Source organism: Schistocerca nitens, chromosome 8 (assembly GCF_023898315.1).
Source record: "Schistocerca nitens isolate TAMUIC-IGC-003100 chromosome 8, iqSchNite1.1, whole genome shotgun sequence".
Taxonomy (NCBI): domain Eukaryota; kingdom Metazoa; phylum Arthropoda; class Insecta; order Orthoptera; family Acrididae; genus Schistocerca; species Schistocerca nitens.
The window spans coordinates 237715900-237730919 of record NC_064621.1 but is presented as its reverse complement, the minus strand read 5'-3'; the positions used below and the strand labels follow the sequence as shown (position 1 = coordinate 237730919).

Below are 15020 nucleotides of genomic sequence, written 5' to 3'. Positions count from 1 at the left end.
TAACAGGCAATTAAACATGTTTGACTCACTGAAATGAGTCCCTCGCCAGTATCTGGGCCAGATTCAATTTGTGGTTTCCTGTCGAGTAGCTGAAAGAGACGACCTGCAGCTAGTTTTGCAGCTCCAAAGTTTGGGGCAAATGCCATTGATTGTCCCAGCATCCATGTCGAAAAAATCAAAGCTTCTGCTACCCTGAAACACAATATGCAATCTTAATTTTTTCTCTGCTGTTTTGTAATAATCTGTAATTCTGCAGAAGGTGGATGTTTTTATCAGGAAAAACAAATCTGGAGTTCTTTCGGTTGGAGTGTGGAATGTTGTATCCCTTAAGTGGGTAGGCAGGTAAAGAATTTGAAAAGGGACATGGATTGTTAGAAGTTAAATATAGTGAGCATTGTGGTGGGAGGAAAAGCAGGATTTGTGATCAGATTTATTTATTCTTTGCCCATGGACTCCAGCTGAAAATCCAGCTGGGAGTATTGGGTGTGTCATACAATAGGCTATTAACATCAAACTTGATTTCATTATATATAAATGAAACAAATGATTAAACAGAAACAGTCCATAATCATATAAAGGTATTACATGTTTCACATTATATGTACACACAAATCCAAACAACATACATGATAATTTTTATAGGTACATTTCAGTAATGATATAACATATTAAACACCAGCTTAGTATTCACTCAAACTGTATATACATTTCTCTGTGAGATATAGTTTCAAATGATTTTTAAAACATTTTAGGTCTGTTTCTTTTTTAATGATTTTGGGGAGTTTATTAAAAAACCTTTTGTCTGCTTCTTCTGGGGCAGTCATAGACAGTTTTAGATTTCTGTTTATCATGTAGTAAATTTCATTTCCTCTTGTACCATGTACAGTGTTATCAGTATAAAATATCAAATAGAAGTAATCAGCACACACTCCATTTCAGAGTAAAAATTCATTCAGGAGTTATATAACTTTCAGTCTTACTGTAGCTTTAGTTACTGTGACAGTGGCAGAGTGGATTTTGAGGAAATAGGGGAGTAGCTGTTTGAGTTTTATTTGGTCTCATGTAATTATGTTGTGTATAGAGTGTGTACTTGTAATATAGGACAAGTCAACTTCATCTGATGTCTTAAAATATTTAATTTACACATTACAATGTAAAACATCAAATTGGCAATAACTTCACCTCAGGTGGCAAAAAAAATGGAAATACAAAAACGTATGGTGCCTACAACATGTTCCTGACTACAGTACACACATACAGGCAAAACTAGCATTCCTTGTTGTTACATGTACTCAGCTTCACTATAAAATTCTTTTTCCATTCAATAATCCTTTTCTGAATTGTCTTTTTCACTCACATTGTCCTGTAGGCTCTTAGGACAATGTGTTACTAGTTGTATATCTGAGTATCAAGGATCTCCTTCGACATCCATTGGTCTGTATGGTATACTTCTCAGCTGGCCTTTATTTGTTGTGTCATATGAGTGAACATTAGCATTTTTTTCTAGTAATGTATTCCTTTGATTAATGAAACTATTATCTGTGTATGTACGTGGATGGAAGGGTCAGTACTTTTAGATTACAGAAGGCAGGTTTGCATGATTGTTTTTTTTTTTTATTGAGAATGATCCTAACAGCATTTTTGCAATATAAAAATTATTTTTGTTTCATTGCTGCAGGAATGTCCCCAAACAGTAATTCCATACTGTAAGGATGATTCAAAAAGTGCATGGTACACTGTGCGTGAGAGTTGTTTGTTAGTTTAATGTGCAAGCTGTTTCATAATAGATATTACAGTGCTTAATTTGCAGCAGACACTATATGTTGCTTCCATTGGAGCTTATTGTCAAATGTGATTACCAAAAATTTTATGGAGGTAACTTCCTCCAGTCTTGTTTCGTCCATGAATATATCTGTGCTCTTCCTTTTCTCTATTCGTGAATATGATGAACATTATCTTTTATTGATATAATCTATTTATAATCAATTCATTCTGTATAAACCACTGTACTGTGTTATTTGTTGAAATAAACACACTTATGTCCAGTGTTTCCAGATTTTTTTTTTATAGCTTATAAATAGGTTGAACAAAAGTAGGCCAAGTACATATACTTGAGATACAACATACTTAATATCCCTGATTTCAGATCTGCATCCCGTTTCTGTGGTCACATACTGTTTTCTGTTACTAACATATGATTTTATCTCTTGAGCTGCATGTTCATGTTTGCCATAACTTTCAAGTTTTTCAGTTATTGCTGACTGGGTGATGGGTCAAAAGCTTTAGGCAAATCCAAAAACACACCAGGTACCAAGTCTCTTTCTTGATATGAAAGCTAGTGTGAAATTTGTACCTTTTAAGTTGTGAGAGAATAGTTCTGGGAATAGACTATTTAGACCACAAAAAGGAAAGCATTTAAATAGAAGTGAGTGATATGGTTTCCTCAATGAAATATTGCTCATTGTGATTAGGCAAGTATTCGCAACTGCAAGTGGTTCAGAATTTTCATTTTTGACAAAGCAATGTAAATGGATAGATAAAAATTCTACTCACCAAGCAACGGCAGGAGAACACACACACACAAAGGTTTAACTCTCACAAAATTTTAGAGCCAGTGGCTCCATCTTCTGGCAGAAGAGTTGAAGAGGAAGGAAGAGGGGTGAAGGAAAAGGGCTGGAGCGGTTCAGGGAAAGTGGTACAGTTCAGAAAAGTCACCCAGAACCCCATGTCTGGGGAGATTTACCAGGTGGAACGATAAGTTAAGCTTGTAAAACTTATTTTTGTTGGTATATAGATTATTTCCACAACCTCTGACAACCAGAGTTGTTAGAATTCAGAGCATCAGAAGTCACAAAGTTAATATCTTGGCAGCTGCTAGTGCCAGTCCTGTACAGTGAAGCTAGTAATTTTTTTTATTTACTTGAGAAAAAATTAATATGATGTCGTATATAAGGGGGAATAAAACAAAAAGGGGACATTTAGAACAGATGGAAGTAAATATTTCAACAAATTTGTTCCAGAATATATTCTGAAGTATTCTTAAATCTGCGGGCTTTAATTTATTTTGGTCCAGAACTATGGTAAAGGGTAAACAGTATTTATTTAACTAGTGAAGAATATTTCCAAGCTATTTGCCCCTTGGAACTTTGGAGTAGACCTACTTCAGAAAGAGAGGAAATACTATTGCTTGTGCTCCTTTAGATTAAAAATGCTAATACCGTATTTTACAGATCACAAGACACACTTTTTTCTTTGAAAAACTGCCTCCAAAATTCAGGTGTGTCTTATACTTGAAATTAAAAGGTTCAGTGTTTGGTATAAAATTCCCACCAGTCTTAAAAATGGCCATATATCCAACAGGCAGCATCAGTGGACTGATGCAACGAACATAAGTTGCTGGGATTTACAAGCTTGAAAACATTGTCTCTCTCCCACCCTGCCATCACAAATCCAGAACATTGTTTAGCCTATAATGCATTGCAGTCTACAGTGCCAGTGAACTTGAACTGAAAGTGATTTGTGTTATCAGTAATAGTACAATGTTTTTGTTAGTAGCTAGTTTCATAATGGAAAAAAATAAAAGGTATTCATATGATGTGGTCTATAAACTGGGAGTAATAGCAGCATATGCACAAGAACATGGAGCTGAGGGGCATTTCGGCCATCCACCAACAGAAGAAACCATTCGTGATTGGTGGGCTAGTAAATAAGAACTGAAAAAAAATGAGGAATACTAAATGTGCAAATAGAGGACTAAATGCAAAGTGGCCAAATGTAGATGATGATGTATTGAAGTGCATTCAAGGACACCATCGGAAATGACTCTGGAATTAATTCGTGCTAGTGTGACAATGGAACTTAACAGATTTTAAGGGTGGAGTTGGTGGGTGCTACAGGTTTATGAAGGTCGTGGGCTTTGTAAATCTGCTTTACTGAAATAAAACTACTAATGTTATTTGCTTTGATTGTTGTCTAACATTCCAAGAACTAAGCATCCCTTAGGCATCCTCTATACAAGACGAGTGGGCAATACCCAACACTTAGCTTGTGAACCAAAACCAAAATATCCCAGAAAATGCCACAGGGGTATCATAATTATCTTTCCATTACGCTATTATTCAACATTGAAAGAAAACTAGTGGCTTTCGATGGCAGTGAAGACCATCTATATATGAAGCGTACAATGATGGTGAAGAGGAAGAGGAAGAAGGAGGAGGAGAAGGAAGTTCAGATGCCAATTTTCAGGGATTTTAAAAGTCAGTTTGGTTATATAAACTAAGAATTTTTTAATTCTGGATTTGCAGTCTAATAATAGGAATGGTAAAGATGTATTTTTCTTTAAATTATCTTCTTATAGCCCATAAAATACAGTACATTAGGCAAAGTCAATTCACAAACATAAATAAAACTTTAACAGATTCCCACAATTAAAGCTTTTGGCCGTTAAGGTCTTCGTGAACAATAGACGACACACACATACACACACACAACTGCAGTAAAAACTTTTATTCTGTGGTTTGCATCTATGTGAACATTATAGATGAAATTAATAATCTGTAATTTTTATAGTTGTACTGCTTCTGCCCCAAACAAAAGATGAATGGTATTCATTGGAAGCATTATAGAAACTTACATTACTATATTTTTATAGTGAAGTCCCTCAGTAACAGCAAGATATCCTCCATAATACAATGCAAGAGCATAACCAAAGAATGGTGCTGTCTGGCCTGTTGCAAAGACTACTCCTCTTAGTCGCATTCTTTTCATCATTGCTTTAGCAGCCAAGTGCAGAGACAGGTTGTAGTGATCAATGAATGATTGTTCTTGACCCAAGCTGGCCACGGTGCGTATATTTGAAATGGCTTCTACTGCTACCTGTAAGATAATGAAGAAACTGAAAATAGCAGATAACACTCATCTCATTTTCAAGCATTTGTATGTGTGTGTGTGTGTGTGTGTGTGTGTGTGTGTGTGCGTGCGTGCGCGCGCGCGCGTGTGCGTGCATATGTGATGTTTTAATATTGTGAATGTCTCAGTACTACTTGAATAATATTGTTGCCATATTCATCATTGCCAATGTTTAGTTAAATATACACAAAAAATGCAGTTTGATTGAAAATATATATAGCATTAACAAAAACAAAAAGGAAGTAGTAACTGTATTTTGTAAAGATAAATGGAGCTAAAAGTGGAATTAATAATGTTTTATAAAACTTAAACCTCTTTACAATTTCAAGTGGTCATAGACTTTGTCTATGTGTCCTCTCCATGTTAGAAAATTAGGACATGAAGAAAGTTAATTATGAGATTTTTTATGTACAATGAATTAGACCACATTAATAAAACAGCCAGTTGATAATCATAGATAAAATGAACAACTATTTGAAACATTACTGTACAACAGCAAAAGATGTTGCAAGCATGAAGAGAGTGAAAGAAAATCCATTCTATACAACAGCTCAAATGAAGTCTTTATCATTTTACATGCCTCCTATATTCACGGAGATTGTCACATTTAAAATTCATCAATTACAAGATGATATACACTTTGGAAAAATTAATCTAAGCTTGCAGATAGTCAACATTAAGTTTCAGATGTGATTAACTAAGGAGCACCCCACCCAACACCACCTTCTCCACAACCAGTCCACTTGCCGCAAAATAGATAACGTCACGCATGTTATATGTACACATAGTAACAGATGCAATTATCCATGGTTATCCCCCCAAGAAATCTTCTGCATGACACTAGCATTTTCTTTTCAGGTATTTTTCTAGGTCTGCTTCACAATTTTTTTATATTTGTGCTTTGTTTCTAAACTTCATTTCCACATAATGCTGTGTTTTTTAACATAGTTTCAGTTCATGGCTAAGTGTCATGTAACTTTAGTTGTGTCAAGTGTTCATAAGGATTGTAATTTACTGAGTGCTACTCTTGTGTGTGCTTATAAGCATACTGCTTCCATATTAGGGCCATGCCCAATAAACCATTGTGGCTAAGGTAAACTCATATTGTAAAATTCTCTACTTTTTAATGCTACCTAATTTGATTGCTATCATTAAATGTCTGATTAAATTCTAATAGAGTGATTCGTTTCTTTTGTTCCCTCTTTATTCTTTCACTTGCAGACATAGAGTAATGTTAACAAAGGAACCTAAAATACCAAGGGCACATGGTTTGTGATTAATCAAGTATGTGCTAGATCAAGTTTTCAAACAGTTATATAGTTAGAAACCTTACTGGAAGAAGTCATAAAAGGAGGTACAATCCATAGTAAAGGTTTTCCAACTTCTCATTTAAAAGATGCATACACACTCATGTATGAAACTTGACAAAGATGTCTGTAGTGCTCGATGGTAACCTGTGTTTGACTTTCAATGTGAGGTTAACTTTCATGGACAGGAATATCTACATCTACTTTTAGAGCTACATCTATACTCTGCAAAACACTGTGAGGTGCATGGAAGAGAGTATGTCCCATTGTACTAGTGTTTCTTCCCATTCCATTCACGTATGGAGTGCGCGAAGAATGATTGAATGTCTCTGTGTGGACAGTAATTATTCTAATCCTATCCTTGCGATCTCTATGTCAGCAATATGAAGGGGTTGTAGTATATTCCTAGAGTCATAATTTAAATCCAGTTCTTGAAACTTTGCTAACAGACTTCCTCAGGATAGTTTACATCTATCTTCAAGAGTCCAGTTCAGTTCCTTGAGTATCTCTATGACACTCTTCCACAGACCAAACAAATCTGTGTCTGTTGGTGTTGCCCTTCTCTGTATACAGTATCCCCTGTTAATCCTATTTGGTATGGGTCACAGTCACTTGAGCAATATTCTAGAACTGGTTGCGCGAGTCATTTGTAAGCAGTCACCTTTGTAGACTGACTGCACTTCCCCAGTATTCTACCAATAAAGCGAAGTCTGCCACCTGCTTTTCCCACAACTAAGCCTATGTGATCATTCAATTTCTTATCCCTACTAAGTGTTACACCCAGGTATTTGTGTGAGGTAGATTCCAACAGTGACTCACTGATATTACAGTCAAAGCATACTGCATTTTTTCATTTTGTGAATGTCCAATTGTACATTTCCTGACCATTTAAAACAAGTTGCCAATCATTGCACAACTTTGAAATCTTGTCAAGGTCTGATATGCAGAAGCTTTTTATTTAAGAGAAATGTTCTAGAATTAGCAGAAAACACAATAAATCAAAGAAATGCATGAAGACACCTTAGTCAAAACCAAACTTGGAACATTATAGAATGGAATGTTTTTGTTAATACACTTTATGAGCATCGTGCAACACTGAAAAGAAAACTTTTAATGAAACATACACAATCACAGAAATGGACCACTACCAATAAAAAAACATGTAATGGAAGTAGAAGCTGCAATTAAAAATCTCTACTAGTTTTTAAAACGCAGTAACAAACTGCAAACAAGAGATAGTTTGTACTCGAAGACAGAGCTCACCTTCGTTGCACCCTCAAGTTGCTTCTTCTCATCTAAGCCACTCGCTTGTACAACTTTAGCCTCCATAAATGTTGATCCGAATACAAATGGAACTGCTGCCAGTGCTACTAGGGCAAGTTTCCATGTGTATGCACATGCAATCACTGCTCCAAGGAATAAAGTGGAGAATGCCTGAACCATACTGCCAATCCGTGGTCCTGTTGCCTGTTGAAAAATAATAATTTTGTGAATGAAACCTTTGTAAAGAAACAGAAGTCTCATTCCAGTTGCATAATTGCACTAGAGTGAATTTTATTGAAAGTGCAAGTAACTGCACTTTAACTGCATCTGTGATACCTTCACCTTTACTACTTCAGTAAGATGATCAGGAAACTATGCATAATAGATAACTGAACCAGACTAACATTAGATGCTTCATTCAAAGTAAAAAATAACTGGTGTATCTCAGGAGATGATACAAAACTACATACTGTATAGTGATACATTAAAGAAATAACACAGGCCGTCACATGTACTATGTGTAACATTACATACATGGTCATGTAAATGATTGTTTTCAATAATGGAAACAGCCTACCATCATACACAAAGAGTAAAAACTAGGTGTGAGTGAAAAAATGGAGCTTAAAGTTTCAGGTCCCGTTGATGATGAGGTCTTTGGAGACCTAGCTCATGCTCATGAGGGAAAAGGTAATTGGCCATACATTTTTCAAAGAAATTATCCCAGCATTTGCATAAAGCTATTTACTGCAACCATGACAAATCAAAATCAGAATTGTCAGTCAAGAATTTTAACCCCACTCTTCCCGAAAATGGGTCCAGTGTCTTAACCGCTGTGACATCTCATCTGATCAAAATCGGATGTGGATATATAGTGATTAGTGCCAAAAATAAAGCAGATCAATGTTGCTATTATGTTCAGTTTCTCTTGACTAGCTTGTTGGTCTTTTCCTACCTGTTCTCCGTTACTTATTCCAAATTTCTTCCTTTACCATATTTTATCATTCACAGAAAAGTAACTTCCAGTTCAAAAATTCTTAGTGCTTAACATTTTCAACATTTTGGCTTTGTCACTGCTACATAACTTTTTTCTGTTCTCACAATTTGCTACTATATGCACTTGGTCCCCCTTATTGCACTTTCAGTTTTAATTTCTAATTGCTTCATTTTCATTTTGCGAATGTATAAGGCCCTATATCAAAACAAAATCAGGAACTCTTGGAATCATAATTTTTGCTTGAAAGTGTTGTGAGAATGGAAATCTAAAGTAAGGTTATTATGTGTCTGTCACTATGAAGAACAGTGTTTCATGTCATGTCATAACACCAAAATGACATCACATAAATGAACACCATTGCAGAAATTGTAGGTCCGCTGTAAAATGCCAACCTGGAGGTGAGGATTAGTACTAGTGAAATGATTTATAATTGGTTACAGATGGCAGTTTGATTTTTAAACATTTATTATGTTGTTCAGAAAAGCAAAAAAGTCAAGGGAAAAGTTATGTTCAAAATGTATTGTTTAGCCACCACAGTTTGAAAATGGTTTATATAGGTACAATTTATGCATTCCTTATTTTGTGTTTGCATATCATTAGCAGTTGACTAGGTAGTGTAATTTCCAACTAGGGTATGAATTAACAATCATATTACAAGGACCAGACTACCTTCCTTTTTTATTCAATAGTCTGTTTACACTGTTGACCATGATGCCACAATAGGTTTCACAGGTAATATGACTGTAAGACAATGAACTTTAAATCACTTTGTTGCAAATATGCAGTGCCATCTAGATGCGATATACAGATTTGTAAAACAGAATGAGGAGAGCTGCTAATGATCAAGCTGCATGATACTTCTATATCGCCACACAAAACACACACACACATACTTGCAGCAGTGATGTACATTCTGAAATGAAATTAGATGTCAAAATTTAGAATCTTATTTTTTTTGTTTACTGCATTTGCTGAGTTTCTTAAAGAAATGTGCAATTGATAGATATTACCAATATAAATTTAATTCAGACTTCCATTTACCAGAGTGTTGAAGCTATGCATTTCCAGACAGGGGTTCTCCTTGAGAAACCTGTTGGATTTACTGTCTTTCACAACATGCTGTCTATTATTGTAACTTGAAAACTCCTCTGTTAGTCAATGGCTGTATAAAACAATATGAGATTGTGGGTCCACCTTGATGCAAAACATTTTTATTCAGTTTCTTCCCCAGACTAGTTTTAGTGAAATATCACCATCATCAGTGTGTTTTCTTACTTTAACATTTGAAACATTAGCATCATAACAAAACATTATGAAAAACGTCATTACACATGTACTATTTGGTCCCAGATACTGTGTTGTGTGAATAGTTTTATAATACCTTCTTATGAGCAGCTGTTGTCAGTAAATACAAAAATGGGAATTTGCATACATCAGTGGTACACTATTGGGAATTGCAGTAGTGTTGTGAATATAATTTTGGTGGACACTAGGCTGTAATGTAATCTGCCATGTAACAATGCTGATTTTGCATGTTTTAGATTAAAGAAACCCACTGATAGTGACATTTAGCTAAAAGTAGTTTGTAGAAGAAATTAAACGAAAGTGTTTTGCATCAAGGTGGGCACACAATCACATACTGATTTACACAGACACAGACCAACAGAAAAGTTTTCAAGTTACAGTGAATGTTTCTACAACATTTGCATTCTCTGCAAAGCCCTTCAATAAATTTAAGAAAACAATGATGAAACTACATCAAACAAACATGAACCTTAAGTTCATAAAAATCTGCCTATCCAGTGATATTATTCCTAATTATAACAAAATTAAACAACGGAAAGTCCAGGTTTGAGTTCAACAATATTATGAAAAGGGTAGATTGCAACTCATCATAAAGATGGCACACTGACTTGCAGACTGGCATGATGAAAAGACTATTACATAGAAGCTTTTGACCAAAGCCTTCTTCAGAAAAGAGAAACACACACACTTTCACACAAGGAACCACACCTCACACACACCTGTCCGCTACTTTCAGCCACTTGTGCGAGACTGCAACAGACATTTCTGTTCAGTCTGGCTGGAGGTAGCATTCATGTGTGTTTGAGGTGTGCTTGGTTGTGTGAATGTGTGTGCATTTCTCTTTTCTGAAGAAGATTGGTCGAAAGCTTACATGTAACAATCTTTTCATCATATCCGTATGCAATTCAGTATTTCTTCTTTACAGTGAATAGCAATCTGCCCTTTTTATAATATTATTGACTTACCAAATTAATGTAAACAATGTGTTGCCTGCAGCACATTGTGGTAAATGAAGAGGTGAATGAGACTGGATGGAAATTGCTCTTAGAACTAGCAAACCAAACCGCAATTTCCTCATATGACACAGTAAAAAGAATAGATCAGCGCACAGAACTGGTAATGAGAAAGAAATGGCAAAAACAGGAGCAGAAACTGAACAAACTCATGAACAAAAACACTTCTGAAACTGACACACACACATACACATTCCATGAATGTCTGATTGAATTTAATGACGCAACACTCACTCACAAAACAAGAACAGCAGTTATTTGGAAAAGGCCCTAAATGCAACTGGAATGTTCACATAACATTTATGACTAGAAATTCTTACTACTATGAATGAATACATCATAGAGCAACAAAACAAATACTCAGAAAGAATAAACAATCCAAAAATAGAAACACAAAAACATCTGATGAGGAAACCATAAAAGAATACACAAAACACTAAAACAATGTAATGCACTCATCACTAAGGTTTACATAGGGAACTCATTGATCTTAACAACAGAGACGGAATACTGTGAGAAAAAGAAAAGTTCTTACAAGAAAATAATATAACCAAGTTATTCAATGACCCAACACAAAGATACCAAAGAAACCTCCAGACACTCTTAAAAAGCATCACACACAATCTCTCACAAAACCAGGCGAAAAGAATAACACAAAAGAATCTGAAAGCTCTGATCTTAACAAGTCTTCCATTTAATATTCCAGTCAGACTTGTGTTTAATTTCAGAAAAGCCCCATCTTACTTACTAGAGAGACACATGCACACATTCCTACAGAAAACAGGCACATACTCAAACAACAGAAGCCTCAAAAACATATCAGACATAATAGAAAAAATTAAGAATATCAACATCCCGCTAACAGCAACACTGGTGTCTTTTGACATTACATCCATGTACACGTATATACACATACAGAAGAAACTATAAGCATCATAGGACAATAACTGAAAAGCCAGAAGTTTCCAGACATACAAATAAATGAAATCTCATCCATCTTAAGACTAATTACAGAACAAACTTATTTTACTTTCAACAACAACTTCTGTTTGCAACAAGAAGGGCTACCCATACAGAGAACATGATATACAGACAACATAATGAAACAAGAAAGGCACAAAATAATATACTGGTGCCAATATGCAGATGACATAATCTGTCTCATAGATGACACCCTAAGTAAGAAACAAGAGCTACATAGTAACTGAAGAAAACAAGAAAATAAATTTCCTGAACCTTACAATAACAAGCAACAACAAACACCATTAATTTTTCATCTACAGAAAATCTACATACTCAAGCACTGTTATCCGCAGCTCATCCAGTCACCCGACAGCCCATAAATATGCCAGTTTCACACACATGATCCACAGGATAAACTGAACACCTCTTAAATTTCAAAACTATGCACATGAACTAAATATAATCAAGCAAATTGATGCTGAAAATGAAAACAAACCAGACACCATAAACAAGCTCAACAACAAGATAAAAATGACAGACAATGATAGTTGACACCAACTCAAGTGCACAACCACAGGGCTGAAAACATACAGACAGCACTGCAGATCACACCACATCAGAAAAAAACAAACAAATGGTACAAACTAACATACAATAACAAAATAGTACACAGAATTGGAAATATATTGAAGACGCAAGGGATTCTAGTAGCATCCAGAACAAATAACAGGGTACAACAAAGACTAAGACCTGACAAAATAACTCCAGACAAATTCAGCTGTGCAAGAATATACTAACTCACATGCAACTCCTGCCAATCCCAGTACATAGGACAAACAAGCAGACACTTCCAAATAAGGTACACAGAAAATGTGACAGCCCTGAAAATGACAGCACACATTCCACTTTCACAGAACATTAACAAATAAAAACCACCACTCCACAAATACCAGAACTGGTCTACACATCCTGAAACCAGTAACAGTTTATACCATAAATTAACGAAAGTGTACGGCAAAAACGTAATAAATGAAAACACAATCCTTCACAATGACCCGCTCTTTACTGCATTACGTGAACTGACACAGAATACAAATAAAACACACACACACACACATACACACACACACACACACACTCAAATCATTCCCTCATCAAGACTTAAGTAAAGAACAGCAGTCGACAGAACTCCCACTAAAGCTTTCAAACTCTTCTCGCAACACATGATACTGCCATGGTGATAAGTTATGCTTTTTGTGTTTTTAGAGCAACTAGAAGCTGACCAATCAATGTGAGTACATGACAGATGACATTACAACCTAGTGCCCACTGAAACTGTATTCACAACACTAGTGCAATTCCCAGTAGTATAACAGTGATGTATGTACATCCGCATTTTCATATTTGTCAATAACAGCCACTCATACCATTGCAGATAACATCTTGTGTGCCCAAAATAATGGCAGCAAACATAGAAATCATGCAGAGAAATGAAATGATTGGTACTGATGACCAGGAATCCCCACCCAGGGAAGTTCTACCACCGAGTTGCAAGTCTTTTCAGTTGATGCAACTGCAACATGGGCAACTTGTGTGTCGATAATGATGATGACAACACAACACCAAGTCCCCAAGCAGAGAAAACTTCCAATGCAATCAGGAATCGAACCTGGGCCCACTGCAAAGCAGTCAGAAATACTGACCACTCAGGTAAGGGGGTGGACGTCATGTAGTGACTTAAAAGTAAAATGGTATTATAAAACTATTCACACAATATAGTATCTGGAACTAAATGGTACACATGTAATAAGGTTTTGCGCAATATTTTGTAATGACGCTAATTTTGCACATTTTAGAAAAAAGGAACCACTGATGATAGCAATATTTCACTGAAACTAGTTTGGGGAAGATATTAAACAAAGTGTTTTACACCAATGCAGACCCACAATCCTATAAATGCTGTCTGTTGTTTTGAAGCATCTTGTGTAATCATTGTTGGATTACAATAGCTTTGCAGCTGTGCTTAAATGTATCAACTGAAGTAGGGAAAAGACTATCATTCAGACACTGGTGTTTTTTTGGATTACATATATACTGTGTGTTTTCTTTTTCTTAGAAACATGTGACTCCAAAAATAAACTGATATTAGCAGACTGTATGCTGTCTCTCAGTAACACTTTCCCCATTTTCCAGCAACCAACCACTAATTTATTTTAACTGGCATACATGTGATGTATGTAAAGCTTATACACTTACCCCTTGAACACTAGAAGCATCACCAGATAATCTTGCTGACAATATTCCCACTCTGTTCTTCTCATCATCATACCAAGCAATTTCTTGATTAAGCATGGAATGAAAAGTGTTGATACGAAGGCGGCTTGTAAGTCTCACTCCAGCAATTCCAAACATGTAATTCTGCAACAAATTTTGGAAAGTAGTGTTTGTATATTTGTGAACAATAACAACACTTTTACTTTCAGTCTTCAAACTACAGCAGGAGGTATTCTGAAAGTTTTGCAAATGACCTGCTTATAATTCATAGAAATAGACATCATCTGGAATTACATTCAAGAAAGACATAGAATGTCAGCATCCAATTTAGCTTACTTACAAAAGTTTCAACAGTATGATACTATTAGAAATGGTGAATAATGTCTTACTTTTATGAAACAGCATTCAGTCACAGTGAGTCATTGAGAATGTAATCAGAATACTAAGTAAATTGCAGTGAAATCATCACATGCTATATCATGTTTCTTTCTGTCTGCAGCATTTCAAGAATTTTTTCCACTCTAACATACTCTTATAAAATGTAGGATGACAGTATTATATTACCAGTGCACATGCTCAGAGCACTAGATCTCCCTCCCCCTTTTGAAGCATTAAATTATTTCTTATGAAGTTAGTGAGAATATGAACAGAGCTGAGAAAAGGGAGAAAGGCATCTGGAGGTGTAGTGAGAGGTGGGGGATTGAGAGGTGAGGGTGACATGACATGATTATTACACCTGAGGGTGAACACTTTACTCTAAAAATAAAAAATTTTGCAAGACTCTGTCCTTGATATAGCCCCAGAAAAAAAAAGTCAGGGGGCGGAATGTCCGGATCAGTGGACTGGAAGGAACGGTCCAACACCCTGGCCCACCCGGCTCTCCAGACATTATGCCCCTTGACTTTTTTTCTGAGGCTATATCAAGAACAGAGTCTTCATCACACCAGTTGGTGACATTGATGAACTGAAGACTAGGATACAAGCTGCTGT

The 15020-nt window shown here is 35.7% G+C and overlaps 2 protein-coding genes across 3 annotated transcripts in view; one reads left to right on the top strand and one right to left on the bottom strand.

The window, feature by feature from the left end:
* The window catches only part of LOC126198635 (multidrug resistance protein homolog 49-like), a 134005-nt gene that overhangs the window by 15719 nt on the left and 103266 nt on the right, over positions 1-15020 (bottom strand). Inside the window, exons 17-20 of the mRNA XM_049935096.1 lie at positions 14013-14174; positions 7479-7682; positions 4634-4875; positions 30-192 (exon numbers count right to left, since the gene is read on the bottom strand). Coding sequence (XP_049791053.1) covers positions 30-192; positions 4634-4875; positions 7479-7682; positions 14013-14174 — 771 coding nt within the window. The remainder of the gene's footprint in view (positions 1-29; positions 193-4633; positions 4876-7478; positions 7683-14012; positions 14175-15020) is intronic.
* LOC126198636 (uncharacterized) overlaps positions 1-15020 on the top strand; it is a 51447-nt gene that overhangs the window by 17296 nt on the left and 19131 nt on the right. For both annotated transcript variants that reach the window (XR_007540091.1, XM_049935097.1), the window contains exon 2: positions 13192-13466. Coding sequence is in view for 1 of the 2 variants with exons in the window: in XM_049935097.1 (XP_049791054.1) it covers positions 13337-13466 (130 nt within the window). In the remaining variant the exon portion in view is untranslated. The remainder of the gene's footprint in view (positions 1-13191; positions 13467-15020) is intronic.